This window comes from Sapajus apella, unplaced genomic scaffold, assembly GCF_009761245.1.
Source record: "Sapajus apella isolate SASKATOON/1434 unplaced genomic scaffold, GSC_monkey_1.0 scaffold19, whole genome shotgun sequence".
Taxonomy (NCBI): domain Eukaryota; kingdom Metazoa; phylum Chordata; class Mammalia; order Primates; family Cebidae; genus Sapajus; species Sapajus apella.
Genome location: NW_022436959.1, coordinates 7,824,548 through 7,840,465, shown reverse-complemented (window position 1 = coordinate 7,840,465; position 15,918 = coordinate 7,824,548). Strand labels below are relative to the sequence as shown.

At 42.4% G+C, this 15,918-nt stretch overlaps 1 protein-coding gene across 3 annotated transcripts in view; it reads left to right on the top strand.

Annotated features, from left to right (window-relative positions):
• CHN2 (chimerin 2) overlaps positions 1-15,918 on the top strand; it is a 314,557-nt gene that overhangs the window by 277,511 nt on the left and 21,128 nt on the right. For all 3 annotated transcript variants that reach the window (XM_032286670.1, XM_032286669.1, XM_032286668.1), the window contains one exon: positions 4,851-4,928. In XM_032286670.1, the coding sequence (XP_032142561.1) occupies positions 4,851-4,928 (78 nt within the window). The remainder of the gene's footprint in view (positions 1-4,850; positions 4,929-15,918) is intronic.

The window sequence follows — 15,918 nt, the reverse complement described above, 5'->3', positions numbered from 1 at the left end:
AGGATAGCAACAGGGAAGAGAGTAATTTAAGCATTCGACCACAGCATATTTTTTAATGTAGGTATTACGAGAATGAGAGATAGTTTGAACAGTATTTCAAAGCATAGATTTAGTGTATACCCAAAATAATGGAAAACAAGGGTTCAAACAAAACCTGCATGAGGATATCTTAGTAGCACTGTTCACAATTAGTCAAAAGGTGAAAACAGTCTAAATGTCCATCAACTAACGAATGGAAATGAAATGTGGTATATCCATGCAATGGGTTGTTATTCAGCAATAAAAATGAGTGAAGTCCTGATACATGCCACAGCAAAAATGAACCTTGAATCGTGCTAAGTGAAATATCCAAAGAAAAAGAAGCAGCCGGATATAAAAAGCCACATATTGTGTGATTCTCTTTATACAAAATATCCAAAATAGGCAAATTCATAGAGACAGAAAACAGACTGGTGTTTGCCAGGGGCTGGGAGAAGAAGAGAATGAGAAGTGAGTACCGATGGGTACAGGGTTTCGTTTTGGGGTGATGAAATGTTCTGGACCTAGGGAGTGGTGATCGTTGTAGAACATTGTAAATGCCTTAAGTGCCACTGGATTTTACATTTTTAAATAGTGAAAATGATAAATTTTATGTTATGTGTAGCAGAAAGAAACTTGTTCTTCGGGGCTTTGGGGAAAGATGGACTCAGTTGTGCCCATATTCTACCACTTCCCATCTATGTGGCCACATGCAAGTCACTTAAACGCTCAGCTTTTATTTCCTCATCTGTAAAATAAGGATAATTATAGCAGTACCTACCCCATAGCGTTTAACTCTTAAATGAGTCAAATTATGAAAAGTGGGCCAGGTGCTGTGGCTCACACTTGTAATCCCAGCATTTTGGGGGACTGAGGTGGGTGAATCACTTGCAGTCAGCAGTTTGAAACCAGTCTGGCCAACATGGTAAAACCCTGTCTCTACTGATATAAAAATTAGCTGGGCACAGTGACACATGCCTGTAGTCGCAGGTATTCGGGAGTCTGAGGAGAATCGCTTGAACCTGGGAGGTGGAGGTTGCAGTGAGCTGAGATTACGCCACTGCACTCCAGCCTGGGTGACAGAGCGAGACTCTGTCTCAAAAAAATGTGTGCATGTGTGTGTGTGTGTGTGTAATATATAATTATATATATATATATATATATAAAATTTTGGAGACAGAGCACTGAGTATAATATCTGGCACATAGCGTGATATAAATATTAATATTTATGTTATTAATGTAGCCCAGTATTCTCAACTGGAGACAGCATTGCTTCTAAGGGAATATTTGGCCATGTCTGGAGACATTTTTTATTATCATAATTGGGGGAAGGGGCTCTACTGGCATCTAGTGAATAGAGGCAAAAAATGCCACTGAACGTCCTGCAATGTACAGGACAGCCTCCATGGCCAAAGATGACCTGGCCCAAAAGAGCAGTGCTTCCTTTGAGAATCCCTGGTTCAGTCAGTGTGTGGAGGGAAATGTGCTTCATCTCATGAATGTATATATTAAAATAGGTCAGATAGAATTTTTTGTTAGAAGAAGACAGTCAGCAAATGTATTAAATGTTCACTGCGTATAGAGAGTATTAGACATTGTGGAGCATATAAAAGAAGACAAGGAGCTGCCTTTGAGGAGCTGAGCTGAAGAAGAGCTCTGTGTGATGGGGTTATTTCAGAGGGAAGTTTTCACCAAGACATTACTGTAATCAGTTTTCCCTTAATAAGAGGGTGATCTGAGGTCACCCGCACTGCTCACAGTAATGCCTGCTCCCTGTAAAGAAGCATCCTAAGGGAACAGTGTGTGGTTCCTTCACTTGTCTGAATGTGTCCTGTGTTTGGGTAAATTCTATCGAATCAATATCTGAAAAAGGAATCACTGTCACAAATGGAAATAAAAATTACTTGTTATACGTACAAGCACAGACATGAGAAAATGTTAAATCTCATTGTATTCAACCACCCACAGACCAAAAGGAGGAGATTCTTTTGCCCACTTTCCATGTAAATAGTTATTTTATCGGATTCTAAAACTAGTACATTCATGTCATTAGTCCAATCCACGTCACAGAATTTGCTCTTACACAAATGACTCACTGTCAAAAGGTTTCTCCTGCTTTGCTAGCAGTGAAGGCTGGGAAAGAGCCCTTTTTTGCTTCTCTCTATCTTTTTACCTGTAGACTAAGAATAGGAAGCCCTTCAAAGGGATGCCAAGCCGTCACTTAACCCCCACCATTGCAGCTGTCCTTCAGAATCAGACAACAGGAAGAAGGGCCAAGGAGCCTGGTGAAGCCCATTAGGAGGGTAGACCCCTGGAGTGAACCTTGACTTTGGGAGCCAAGGCAGTGGATGGGTGGTCACAGGAGGGACAGAGGAGCCCACAGCATGCAGTCATCTTTGCACACCTTCTTCCACAACGTTGGCTTCCTATATGTACATGTGCTTTCTAGCAACTTGTACTTATTCAGTGTCTACTGTAGCAAGGACTCTTATTAGACACTTTCGTAGTGGGAAACAAAAGTGAATTAGGCATAGAGCGTGTCACAGTGAGTTCTCAGTATGGCGGGGGTAAGAGCTGTTATAGTCACTATAATACAAGACAGAAAGTGACAAGTACATTCAGAAAAATGTGGATAAAACACTATGGGATTTCAGAGGACACAGTTGGCCTTCAATGGAGAGTTTGGGGAAGTCCTTTCGGAAAGGGTAGCATTTGAGTTAGGATGCAAATGTTGATGAAAATGTAGATATGTTGAAAGGTTGCTAGAATAGTCTAAAGAACAGAGCAAGCTACCAAGGTGAGCAGTTAAGTATGTCACAGCAGAGATTTTGTAGGATTTTTAAAGAAGAGTATAGGAAAAGAGGGTGAGCTGGGGATATTAGGATCAGCTCATGAAAAACCAGCAATGCCAGGACACAGTTAAGCCATGGAGAAGCGTGGGCGGATTAGGAAGGTTGTTATGCAGCTATGTGTAAGGTGGACTGGAGAGATATCAAGGGCCTGAGTTATATGGGGAAAGAATGGTAGGGAGAGGCCAGACTCAACCAATATCTTAGATAAAGCATTTGTCAGGACTGATGGCAGGATACGCCAGCACATGGGTGTACCGAGGCAGCGGGACACAGTTGAAGAGCATGGGCACTGGACACAGATGCTTTGTGTTCTAGTCCTGGTTCTGCCACTTAAACCAGGCTGCATGTCCTTGGGCAAATTACTTTACCTCTCAGTGCCTCAATCTCTTCATCCAAAAGAATTGGTAATAAGAATCTTGCTCCTCACACCCATATGCTGCAGATTAAATGAGTTAAGTGCATTTGACACATTCTAACATCCTCTGACACAGCCTAAGTTATTGTGCTCAATAGCATAACATAAAAATTGGCTGTTATTGTTGAAGGTAACAAGAGGATGAAATGGGAGGATGAACTTCTGAACCAAGTTAAATGGTGATTACTCGGAATAAAGAATTATGCGAGGGAAGGAGTGATCTTTGGTTACCCTTCGCAAGGCTACTTGCAGGGGCTGGAGCGTGGGGCTCTGTTTGAGGACAGGACTGCCCCCCCTACATAAAGGCCTACTTATCTAGTTCTTGTTTTCTAGTTCCTAAAGCATTAACTTTACTGTCGGGCATTAGCTGCATTCAAGCTCACCAGTGAGTCAGGAGTACTCCCAAGACATCAGGATTTCCCTGCTGCTTTTCATGGGGAGACCTAGGACCAAAGAATTATGGTCATGAGAGACCATGAAACAGATGATGCTTTTAAGAGCCAAGAGGGCACTTTTTATAGGCTTGGGCACTAACAGAATGAACATGGAAGATGTTTTGTTTAAAAGAAAAACAACTACGATGTCTTGATTTTAGGTGAGGAATATTGTCGTGTCTTTGTGGGTCTGAGCAGAGTTTAATAGTGCAGGAAGGAGAGGAGAGCTCGGGGAATGTCCTCGGGGAAGACATCCTGCCTCTTATTCTGCAGTTTTGCAGAACTCAGAGTGGAAAAGCCTTGCTCTCCTCTGATACCCCATTTGGTGCTCAGACTGTTCCAATTTAATGCATGCGTAAGAATAAAAATTAAGCTTTCAAGTGCTAAGGCAGATTTTTAATAAAGAGACATAGGCTTTACCCCTATAAGATTAAATAGTCATCAGGATTTAAAGGTTTAATCTGTTGGAGTTCAGCCCAGGATGGGGTTCAGAGCCCCAGATTAATTGGATGCAGCCTCAGCCTTTGAACATCAGAGCTTGCTGGGGTGGGGGAGTGCGCTGGTGTATTTGAGTGTGAAATGTGCTAGTAAGTAGAAGAGACCTCTCCTTTGCAATGTGCTGCGGCAGGAGAAAGCAAGCTACCAGCCCCTGCTTTCCTGAATCCTCAGCGGCTGACTGGATACCGCTTCTGGGGGTTGCTGTGCACATGAATGTTTGCTATTGTTCCAGGCACACGTCGGCCTTAAGAAATAGCACAAAACAGGCCCGTCCTTATTCAGAAGCCGAGCCCCCTCCATCACTCAAACTGGGCCTTCCAGGTCACATGCCGGAGGCTGCTGCGGACAGGACCCAGCTGCCTCAAATCTGCTGCCTAACATTAGCTGCGGTTCGAAAAACCTGACAGCACGGGGCTTCTCGGGCTCTGCAGAGCAAACTAGAAAGATCTGGGATCCAGGCACTATGTTCTCTCAAGAACTGTGGCTGGAAAATGAGAAAAAGTGTGCTGTGCTTCGGAAGTCGAAGCAGGGCAGGAAGCGCCAAGAACTGCTGGCTGTAGCCTGGGGGGTGAAGGTGGGTGTCAAAGGCGGCTTTCTTTGGCCCCCTCTCAAACTCTTTGCCTGTTCACAGATCTCCTCCCTGGTTCGAAGGGCAGCCCTCACACACAACGACAACCACTTCAACTATGAGAAGACACACAACTTTAAGGTAAGCAAGCTTCTGCGTTCCTTCTGTTATAAAGGCCAGGTGGAGAGGACTGTGTATCGTTTCCATCTGGTTTCTGATTGCAAAGTCATGAGACAGTGAATTCCTTTGCTTTCTACATTTAGCTATAAGCTTCACACCAGTGCTTTCTATACATTCACAGTGGAGACCTCAGAAAGAAGGTCTGCTCAGTGCTTATGCCTAGAAACACCTTATCTGTATGTTGACTTCGTTTTGGAGAATTGGGCCCATTGACACTTTGCATTCCCAGGTCCAGATAAGAAACACACAGCATGCCCAGCCTCGCTAGGTCGGAGATGTCCTGGTGAGAGCTGAGCAGTACTTTTCCACTCAGTAAAGAGTACTGCTGTCTCCTAGCAAGGGAAAACAGTTGCCTGTTTCTCATTTTGTGTTTTGTCTTTTGTTTTAGCAGTGATGCTAACTCCTTTCCTTTATGCGTAGACAGCTGTGAAATCAAATGATGACAAGAGATGCCATCCAGTAGCTTTTGTTTGTGCTCCGGGTACGGGGGAGGCGGGAGGCACCGTGGGTCACAGCCTTTATCCTGCTCACCAGACCAGACAAAAAGATCTGGAAACCTGGAGGGGGTTTATTAAGTGGAATTTCTCATGTGAATTTATAAACTGGAAAGGCCTCTATCTTCGTTTCAGACTGGTACTTGTAGAAGGGGCTTACCATCAGAAAATGATGGCCTGTTTCCTTTGCCCAAATGTGTTTTCCAAGAAGGGGTGGGAAGGGATGCTGGTGCCAGGTTGCCCAGCTTGAATTGCCGCTGAGGCACGGAGGGACAAGTTAGGGTCAAAGGTTTCACCTCAAAAAAATGAGCTGGCCATTTGAAAGTTGGGGAGAATGGAGATGGCAGATCCAGGAAGAAAACAGTAGGCAGGAGAAGCAATATGTGAATTGCCTTCTTTAAAAAAAAAAAAAAAAAAAAGCTGTTTCCTTTAGGGTCAGTAACCCACGTGATTCTTGGAATTAGATAACCCTTTTGTCAGAGGTGACAAGGGAAACTAATTTTCTTCTGCTGCTTTCGGATCCTTCTTAAGGACAAATACTCATCTATTAAATATACATTGGTGTTAGTTTGGTCTGTTTCCCTGAATCTGTTTTTAGAAAGCCAGCAGCTCAGGCAGTTGCAAGCTATAATTGAACTGAGGAATGGAATTATACAGCCCTACATACTTAGCATTAGGGCGAAGAATTGCATTGCATTGCATTGCATAGGTCCTCTTTTATGCCAAAGCTTCTCATATTTCTCCCATCACTGAATATTGACAGGTCTAATTTGGAGCATTAAAAGCCTCCTCAACTTTTTATTTTACTGTGTTTTCCATTTTTATCCTCATTAATTTGTTTTGGCCTTAAAGTGTTTTTCTGATTTTTAGCAGAAATCCTTGAATTTTTTTGTGTATTGTGGATACACAGCTAGTGATCAAAGGATGGATCTTCATGGACTCGTAAATTCTTTTCCTTCTTCTTGAAATTTCCAATTTGTTTGGCTTTAAGAAATTGGAATTATGCTGTACTATAACATGTTTGCATAGTCTCTTGTCTATGTATATTCTGTGTCTGAGCTTGTGTTTAAAAACACACACATATATTTAGTTAACACTTTCAAAACTAATTTCGGTCCTTTCCATGTTAGATCCCTGAATGGAAAAAGACTCTTAAGACATTTTAAAACAAAAAGATAGTGAACTCTTATTTTTTAAGTAGTACCTTTGCTAACACAATATATTATCACTGGAAAACACCAGCAGCTCTTTTAATATTTGCTTAAAAACTCAATAGCTCTTTACTGTTACAGCTCTTGAAAGAAGAAAAGGCACAAAATAGACAAGTTGTTCAAGAGGAGTACACCAGCCAGACAGGAGCATTTGTCTTCCAGGTTTTAAATAGACATCTTTGAAACTCAGCAGACCCCAAGTAGCTGTGACAGTTGATTGTGACGTTCAATGGTACTGTTGGTGCCACTGTCCCTAAGAATGAGTGGCAGGGACCGGATGAGGCATCCCGTCTGTCCTTCCTTGCCCTTTCCACCCTCAGTCTTCCCACACCTCACCCGCAACTAACTCTGTGTCGAAACGTTGCATGGTCTTTGGAAGAACCTTCAAAAAGCAGGCTCACGCTATAAATGCAGTGACAGGTTTTTAGGGACAAGCCTGCACTAATTAAAGGAAGAAAATTCTTATCCTAGTTCCCTGCTAACTGCTTGGAATTTGTGTTTCAGACCTTAATTTTACATTGGCTTTTTATTTACATTAGCTTCTAATGAGCTTTATTTTGAAGCTTGCTTGATTTGTAATTCAGGTTGATATTTGAGGCCACTATGTACATGGCATATAGTAAGCATTCAATAAAAAAAAACAATGACATGTTCATGCCCGTCAGCCAATAGGCTTTGCTAGGCGCCGTCTGCACTTTTGTCTAGAGGCCTCCTACCTGACATTCGAATCTGCCAATAGAGTTTGTCACCTCACCCCATAACAAGACTGTTTGCCCCAGTCAGGGCTATAACCCCAGGTAAAACGCCCTTTCCTTTGCTTTGCCCAGGAACTTTGTCAAGAGGAATGAATAGAAACCCCCAACATTCCCTAAGTTGGAAACTTGTGCTCCATTCTCTCAGAAAGCCCGCAGTCACTGCCTTTACTTCTCCAATAAAGCTTGTCTAACTAAGCAAAGCAAAATTCAGCTCTGAGAACAAAAGCTTTGGGAACCAAATGATAGTCGCATCTCATTGCATGCAATGATTGTATACTTTTCAACACTGTATGCTGATGCAATTTTTGCTAATGTAAAGCATGGATTTCCTAGGATTACTTGTACCTACTAGGCACTGAGAGGTATTTGTTGGAGAAATGGTGAAATTAACAGAGTCCCCTCTAAAATGAAAAGTGCTTGTCAAGAGAAAAACCACTCGGTTATTTAGCTCGTTTTCTAACTGCCATCTTGTTTATCTGGTTGATCTAAAGTGGCACTCTGCTGTAGCTGGAGCAGCTCTCTTTTGAATGGTCCACCCTAATAATACCTTATAGCTGAGCTCTGAAAATCTTCAGGCCAGCCATCCCCAGAGCTGCGGCAGTCTGCCTTGCTCTGCTTCCTCCCACACTTAGCACAGTGATGAGGTGGCTTTAGCCTGAGTAGTACTCCTGGCCACGCCATGCTCTTCCAAAAAGCTCAGCTCTCTCTGCCTCAGTTCCCTCATCTATCACATGGAAGTGTTGTGAGGTTGAAAGAATACATACAAGTCACTTATCATGGTCTCTGGCACCTAGTATTTATTTGATGTTAGCCTCTATAATTATCTTTTTGTGCCTCTCTCTCATCTTGTATTTTTGTGTCTAGCTTTTTCTATTTTTTAGTTTCTACCCTCTCTTCTCCATGCTGATCTTTACCTTTTTTCTACCACCCCTTTCTTCTTCTGTCATTAATTATATGTAAGAGAAAATGAATAAAGCCTAATGGTTGCTATTTCTTTGAATGTGTTCTATCCTGTAGCCAGTACTGGTTCATGTTTCTCATTTGTTGAAAAAGTGAATGGATGATTTAGATTTAGACTTCACACGTTTTTCCCCAGCTTTTAAAAAGTACTTTACACTAAAGCTGTCATAACAAATGACCACAAACTTGGTGATTTAAAACAACACTCATTTATTTGCTCATGGTTTTGAAGGCTGGAAGTCTGAAATAAAGGTATGGGCAGGGTTGGCTTCTTCTGGAGGCTCAGAAAGAGAAAGTGCTCTGCAGCTGTCTCCTGGTTTCTGGTGGTTGCTGGCAGTCCTGGAGTTCTTTGACTTGTAGACACGCCACTCCAATCTCTGCCTTCATCTTCATATCGCCGCCTTCGAGTGTCTCTGTCATCTTCTTATAAGGGTGCCAGCCATGGGATTTAGGACCCATACTAATCCAGTATGATGTCGTCTTTATTATATCTTCAAAGACCCTATTTCCAAATAAGGTTATATGCACAGTGACCCAGGGTTAGGAGTGAAACATACCTTTTGAGGGATATACCATGCAACCCATTATAGGAACTTTATTAGACATTTTCAGGAACCTTCAATAGGAAGACTGTCTAGCCTCACCCTAAAGGATGCACTGTCAGTGACGGTAGAGTTTACAGTTTCAGTAAAGGTTTTTATGTCCACAAAAAAAGGTCCCTAGATGTAATCTAATTGCTCCTAAGTGTCAACCCTTTGGTCTAGGCACAACTGCTAATTTCCATGGCTACTGATTTTAACATTTTTAAAGAAAAGTTTTCATGGATTTTTCTTATCAGTGCTCCATTGCTCTGATAGAAAGTGATGACATTTAGTTATTCTTGGTCTCTTATCTTTACCAAGCATTTCTTCATGAAAAGAGGCACCAAAAAGCTTTAAAATAACTGTTGGGCGTCCATTTTTAGTAGTAAGTTAGAAGTGTCTATTTGCTGTGGCTGGTTCTGAAAATGAAGCAGCCACAGCAAATAGACACTGCTAACTTACTACTAAATACAGGTATTGATCGACTTATCACCTGTGCAACTTACGACCATTCGACTTTACGACCACAATCGCTAGCCACGACTGCACCACATCTGGCAGCACAAACGTTGCCCAGCTGGGCGTACGACAGTGCGGACCAGCTTCTGGCAGCACTACCATCTCCGCGTGCACCATTTCAACTGTACATATAGCCTACTCAACTTACAACCAAATTGTGTTACGACCGGTCTGTGGTCCCGACCGTGGTCGTAAGTCGAGCACTAGCTGTATATACATACACTTTACAATCAAATTTATGATGTAGCTATTAGTTCATACTAGTATGTGTGATTGATTATGCAGGACTGGACAGGTAAGGTGTGAGACCCAGTATAAAAAATGTGAGGTTCTTGTTAAAAAAATTAGACTTTCACAACTGCGACAGCAGCACATTAAAGCAGGCTAAGGACAGGGCTCTGTGCAAACACTCAGGTCACACGTGCCCTGAAGCTGACCCTGTAGTAATGTGTAAAAAAACAGGAGTAAAAGACAAGCTTCTGTGAGCATTCCAAGAGGAGGGGCTCCCTGGTGCTGGGGATCCTGTGTAAGAGGCAGTGTGGTTGTTCTCTCAGCCTTAATCAGGAATACTGTTGGGGAGGTGGAAATTTGGCTGAAGCCCAAGTAGTTAAATAGATCAAGGACTGTTACACAGGGAAAAGAAAGAGCACCTGGGCTGTGCAGACAACAGGAGAGAAAACTTGGAGTCAGAAATGTGCCAGCAGAGAATATGGTGCAGAGAAGAGACCTCGGGGACAGAAAGGAGCCCATCACATTTAGATCATCAGCTGAGGTGGGCCGGATGGTGGAAAGATGATGAACCCTAGGCCCTGGAGCCCCAGAGGCTCCTGAGCAGGCCCTTCCCCCGCTCAGCCTGCTGCCCAGCCTCTCTAGTCTGCATGGAGATCGGCATCACTCTTTCCTACCAAATTCTCTCCCTCCCCTGATGCACTTCCAGGGCACCCTTCTTCCCCATATGGAATATGGATGGAAAGCAGAGGCCCAGAAAGTTCTAATGCCCCTCACTGTGTGTTCCCCACTCCCCTTCCACCTCCTGCCCAGTCCATACCAGCTTTCCTTTGCTCCCTAGCACTGATCACCAGCTGACACAGTATCTATTTACATGTTTGTTTTCCTGCCTTTCCCTTACCAGATGGAAGCTCCCAATGGGAGGGTGGCGGGTAGAGAGGGTTCGTGGAGTAGGAATCTTTGTCTGTTTTATTGACTGCAGAAACCCCAGTGTCTAGAACAGGGCCCAGCCAGCAAGCTGTTCCTTCATGTTGGCAGAAAGCAGGGGACCGTATCTACCTACAATTGAGCTTTTGGAGCCCTCTCCTCATTTCCTGCCCTGCAGTTTGCCCTCTTTTGTGGCTTGTGTGTTGTATGCACTTGTGTTCATTGTACTAGAGTCATCAGATGGTACAAGAGAGACGGAGGCCCTACCAGGAAGTGTCGTGCCAGCTCTCAAACCCCATTTGCCAGGGATGCTGACCCTGCAGTGCTACCAGGTGGGCCGGGGAGCAGGGAGGGATCTGCCCCAGTTCACTCCTGTTGTCCTGTGTGGTGCCTTCAAAAGCATCCTATCAGGAGATAGCAAGAAATGGTTGCTTTACTTACTCTCTTATGTCCCCACTCTGCTGATAGACTTAGCCTGTGCCAGGAGCACCTCGTTCCTATGGTATACCCCATCACGTGTGCTCTCATAGCATGCTGCTTCTCAACATGCAGCTATCCTGGAAGCCAGGACTAGAAGTTCAGGAGGCTGAGAATATGTCCCCATGCTCTCACTGAAACACCCATCCAGGATGTGGCAGCACCACCACCTTCCAGTTTGGATTTGTGGTTCCTTGATGATGTCTGTGCCTTTCATTCATTTTTGCATTCTTCTCAGTCTAGTGGTCATTTGCTTTGGAAGGAGACGTTTTGCTTCCCGCATGCAAGCCCCTCTCTCTTCCTCTTCCCCCTTGACCTCATAACAGTATGTCAGGCCTTTGTATCATTCCCAGTGTTTTGTCTGCCTTGCCTTCTTGTCAAGCTCTCAGATGTCCATCACCCTTTTCTGTCCATCTGATGCTATTTCTGTGCCTGGAGAGCAGGGACCGCTGGATACTGCACCTGGAAATTGACACAGGCAGATATTGGCTTCAGAATGGTTGTGGGGCTTGTTTTTTGTTTCGTTTGTTTCTCAGTTAATAATCAGAAAAGGCTATTTTGCCAGAAACAAGTCTGGGTAAAACAATTCAAAAGAAAGGCAAAATTCATCATCTTAAATATAAGGAACTCAAAGTGAGACTGTAGTAAATAGGCTTGGAAATATATGGCTTTATTTTAAAAATGTTGTTTCTGCTCCCAAAATGCTATGAAAAGGTGCTGTTTTTGTCTGCCTCCTACTGCAGCCTGCTCCGCATTGTAATGATTAGAAACTCCGCATTTTCAAGTAATACAACCCCTGGAAACTATCTTAAGCTAAACAGACTGTTAAACAGGATGGGCTCATAAAGCCCCCAGGGAATACTCAGATTTTAGGGATGGGTGGAAACAGGAACTGGGAGTATACCTGAAGCCAGTTTCTCCCTCTCTTGCTCCCTCCCTCCCTTTTTTTCTCCTTCTAACTCCCTCCCTCTTTCTCTCCCCCTCTCCCTCCTTCCTTTCCCTCCCTACTTCTTTCATTATCTCTTCCTTCCTCCATCTCTCCTCTCTCTCCAGAGGCATCCAATAAAGGCCAGGTGTGCTACTAAGTGTCCAGGACAGGCCACCACAACAAAGAGTTATGCAGCCCTAAACGCCAGTAGGGCTGAGATTGAGAAACCTCACCTCAGGCGATGGGAAGCCACTCGAGGTTTTTGAGTAGGGAAGTTTCAAAAGAATGTGGGTGCTGCTGTGCTCATAAACCTGACCAAAGTTACTGAGCATGAGAATATCTTACTTTATGCAATGGGGAGACTTCCAGAAAGCTTTGGGGCAATCAGTATTTTAGAAATGCAATCCTATCTTAAATGTGTTAGGGCAGCTGCTGATGAGAAGTCCAGGAATCTGTGGTGCTGGGGTTGAGAAACCCAGTTCTCCTGCCCCATCTGCTTGGCCTGCCTTTCAGAGGAAACTCAGAATCTCTGTCATAGATTGAGTGATTCCCCTCTGCTGTGTTTTCTTACATCTGAAAAGGTTCACTTCAAGGTTAGTACTTGATCTGGTCTTGCAAAAGGGGAGAGTCCAAAGTTTAACCTAATTTCTCATATGAGATGAATGTCACATGGTTGTGGGAAATACAGTAAATTACAGGGAAAGTCCCTGGCAGGGATCTGGAAGCCTGGACTGTGCTGCCAACCTGGGTGATGCAGGATAAACTGCCTGCCTGCCAGCCTCTCAGCCCTGAGCAAAGGCTAGACTAGACCTCCAAAACCCAGCCATGTGTAGCTGGAAGGGACTTTAGCTCTCCTCTGAACATAAAGTAGCTAAACACGCTGCCTCTGATCCAAAAATTCCTTGTCAAAGCAAAATACTAAAGTTCTGATTTTTAAAATGAATAATAGAAATGAAAAAATGAGGCAATAAAGTTTCCGTCTATACCAGTGTTTCTCAATAGAGGAAACTTCGCTCCCCAGGAGACATTTGTTGATTACTGGAGATAGTTGTGATTTGTCGCAGCTCGGGGCGCTACTGGCATTTAGTGGGTAGAGGCCAGGGATGCTGCTAAGCATCATCCTATAGTGCACAAGGCAGCCCCCCACAACAAAGAATTTTTCAGCCCAAGATGTTAATGAATAGTGCCAAGGCTAAGAAATCATGATGTATACTGGTAAGAAAAGCAAAAATTCTCAACTGCTGCACATCATAAACAGCACTTTTTCCTTCTTTGGAAACAACACTTAGATCCCAGGCTGAGCTGATACTAATACATTTGGGTGGTGTCTACACTGACACATCCAAACATATCTGGTATAAAACCACTAGAGAATACTGCCTTCCAGATTCAGCAGATGTGAGACAAATAACATCCGGTTCATTTAGAAAGAGCTATGTTGAGGATACTTGCTAAATGCCTGAGATCTTTCTAGATGTCTCTTCTTGCTCTTGTTTTTACTGAGTAGCCATTCCTGGGCTATTTGTCAAACATACCTTATCTCGTGTAATATCATCTTTTTTGTTTGGTGTGGTTTTTGAATTCCAGGCAGACCTTGCCTAGTATAATAGTCTTGGACAGACATTCTTCCTGTCTGGAGTATTTTCTTCCTGTCTAGAATATTTTAGTTACTGCCCTAAAGTTTTCAAAATGTTCTTTCTCTAAAAAGATATCCTTGCAAATCAATAAACTTCAGAAAATGGAAAAAGCTGACCAGTGAATTTTAAGATATGGTGTATTTCATTGAAAGGGTAGACATAATAAGTAGAAGCGAAATAAAATGGCTCAAAGCGTGCCCTCAGCATTTGCATATAGCCTTCTGTCTAGAGATTGTCCATGTGGATCCAAAAGAAAATTGAACAATATATGGGTCATGAAAATAAACAATGGCCCATCACCAAAAGGGAAAGGAGGCAATGGGCCTAAAATAATGTTTAACTTTGCGTCTCTGCTCTAGTCTCATTTTATTTCTTTGGGACTGTGTGGGGACACTGGGCATTACTTGCTATTTGAGATGTCTGTGCATTTATTTGGCTGGACAAGTGAGCTCAAAGGCAGTAGGGAGACTTGTTGGGAAAGGATGTTGGTAATATGGACAGTGATAATCATTAAATGCAATTCTGATGTGCTCAAATATTTTTAAAAATATCGGCAAAAGGTGAAATTTTGGAAAATCTGTGAATAGCCTACCCTGTTTTTCCTGAAACAATAGGCCAGTTTATATTTTGTCAGCATGCATTCTGTCCATGTGTAGTAAACATGTAGCCACTCTTAATTTCTAAATATTGCATTTTCATTTTTACCCCAAGATAAAGGGATATGTGCCATGAGGTTATTTCATCCACTCAGGATGTGTCAAAGAACAATGTGATGTTATTTTTTTTTATCATCATTTGCAAGAAAAGAATGCCTTTCATAACCCAAGCCTCGCTTCATTGGGCTTTCGTTATGCTGTTTTTTCTTTTATGAATGTCTTCCTCAAGTCATCTGCTCCCAGTCAACACCATCACTTTCCCACCTGCTCAGGCGTTCCCAGGCTGGTGAATTCTTATCCATCCTTCAAAGCCCTGTTCAATATCCCCTTCCCTAGACTTGTAGGAAGAATTTATTATTCTCTCCATTATACCACCATAGGCTATTCTACATGTTCTCCTGCATCACCTGACACATGATTATTTATGTTGGCTGTTTATTCTTGTACATAATGAGATCCTTGAGTGCAGGGAGTTCTTATTCCTCTGATGTATTTCACCTTTGTATATCCAAGGACTAGTACAGGGCCACGTTCAAAGTAGGCAATCAAACACACAAGTGAATAATGAGTTGCTCGAAAGGTGGAAATAAGATGAAAATAGAATATAATTCATTTGCCTGACATTCTTCCACCATTAATTTGTAATTTCACTTCTGAAATATACCAGGTATCCATACAAGTGTGATTTGGTTTCTTGTCTTTTCAATGTATACTACTGGTACTAAATATACTGGGGTTTGGCTCTCTATATGAAATGTTATTGCATCATATTCAGAATATGGTACGTATGGTATCAATGTTTTGTATATGTTGAAGCTTAATTTGTGGTGAATTGGTACGAATATTCCAAGTGGTTTTGAAAAGTGTGTGTGTTCTTTTAATTGCTCGATATGCGATCCCTTTGGTATTCATATAGCAACTTTCTATTTGATCCACTAGCTTCTGAGAAAGATATCAAAATCATGATTGTGGATTTGTCAATTTCTCTTTGTAAGTCTTTCAATTTTGCTTTATATTTTTGAGACCATATTGTCATACTTAAGCTCAAAATTACATCTTTCTGGTAAAAATAAATCTATTATCACCAATCATATATATATTATATATATATATATATATTTGCTCTATTTTTGGTTTCTATTGGCTAGTTTGCTAGGTATGTCTGTTTTACTTACAAAATTTCTTTCATGTTTTGGTTGGGTTTCTTGAAAGGATTTTTAAAATATTATCTGAAAATCTTTTTTTGTGATGAATTAGAGCCACTTAAAATGATTAGAATTGTATAAGGATTTTTTCTGTATTCACTGTGCTTTTCCATTGCATCTTTTTTTCTCCTTTCCTGCTTTTTGTTGGTTTAATTAAATCTATATTTCTTTTTCGTGTGTGTGTGTGTATGTGTATGTGTGTGTGTGTGTGTGTGTGTGTGTGTGTGTGTGTGTGTGTGTATCTCAGTCTGTTGTCCAGGTTGGAGTACAGTGGTGCCATCATAGCTCATTTTAACCCTGGACTCTTGGGCTCAAGCCATCCCCCATGTCAGCCTCCTGAGCAGCTAGGACTCTAGGCATGTGCGACTATGCC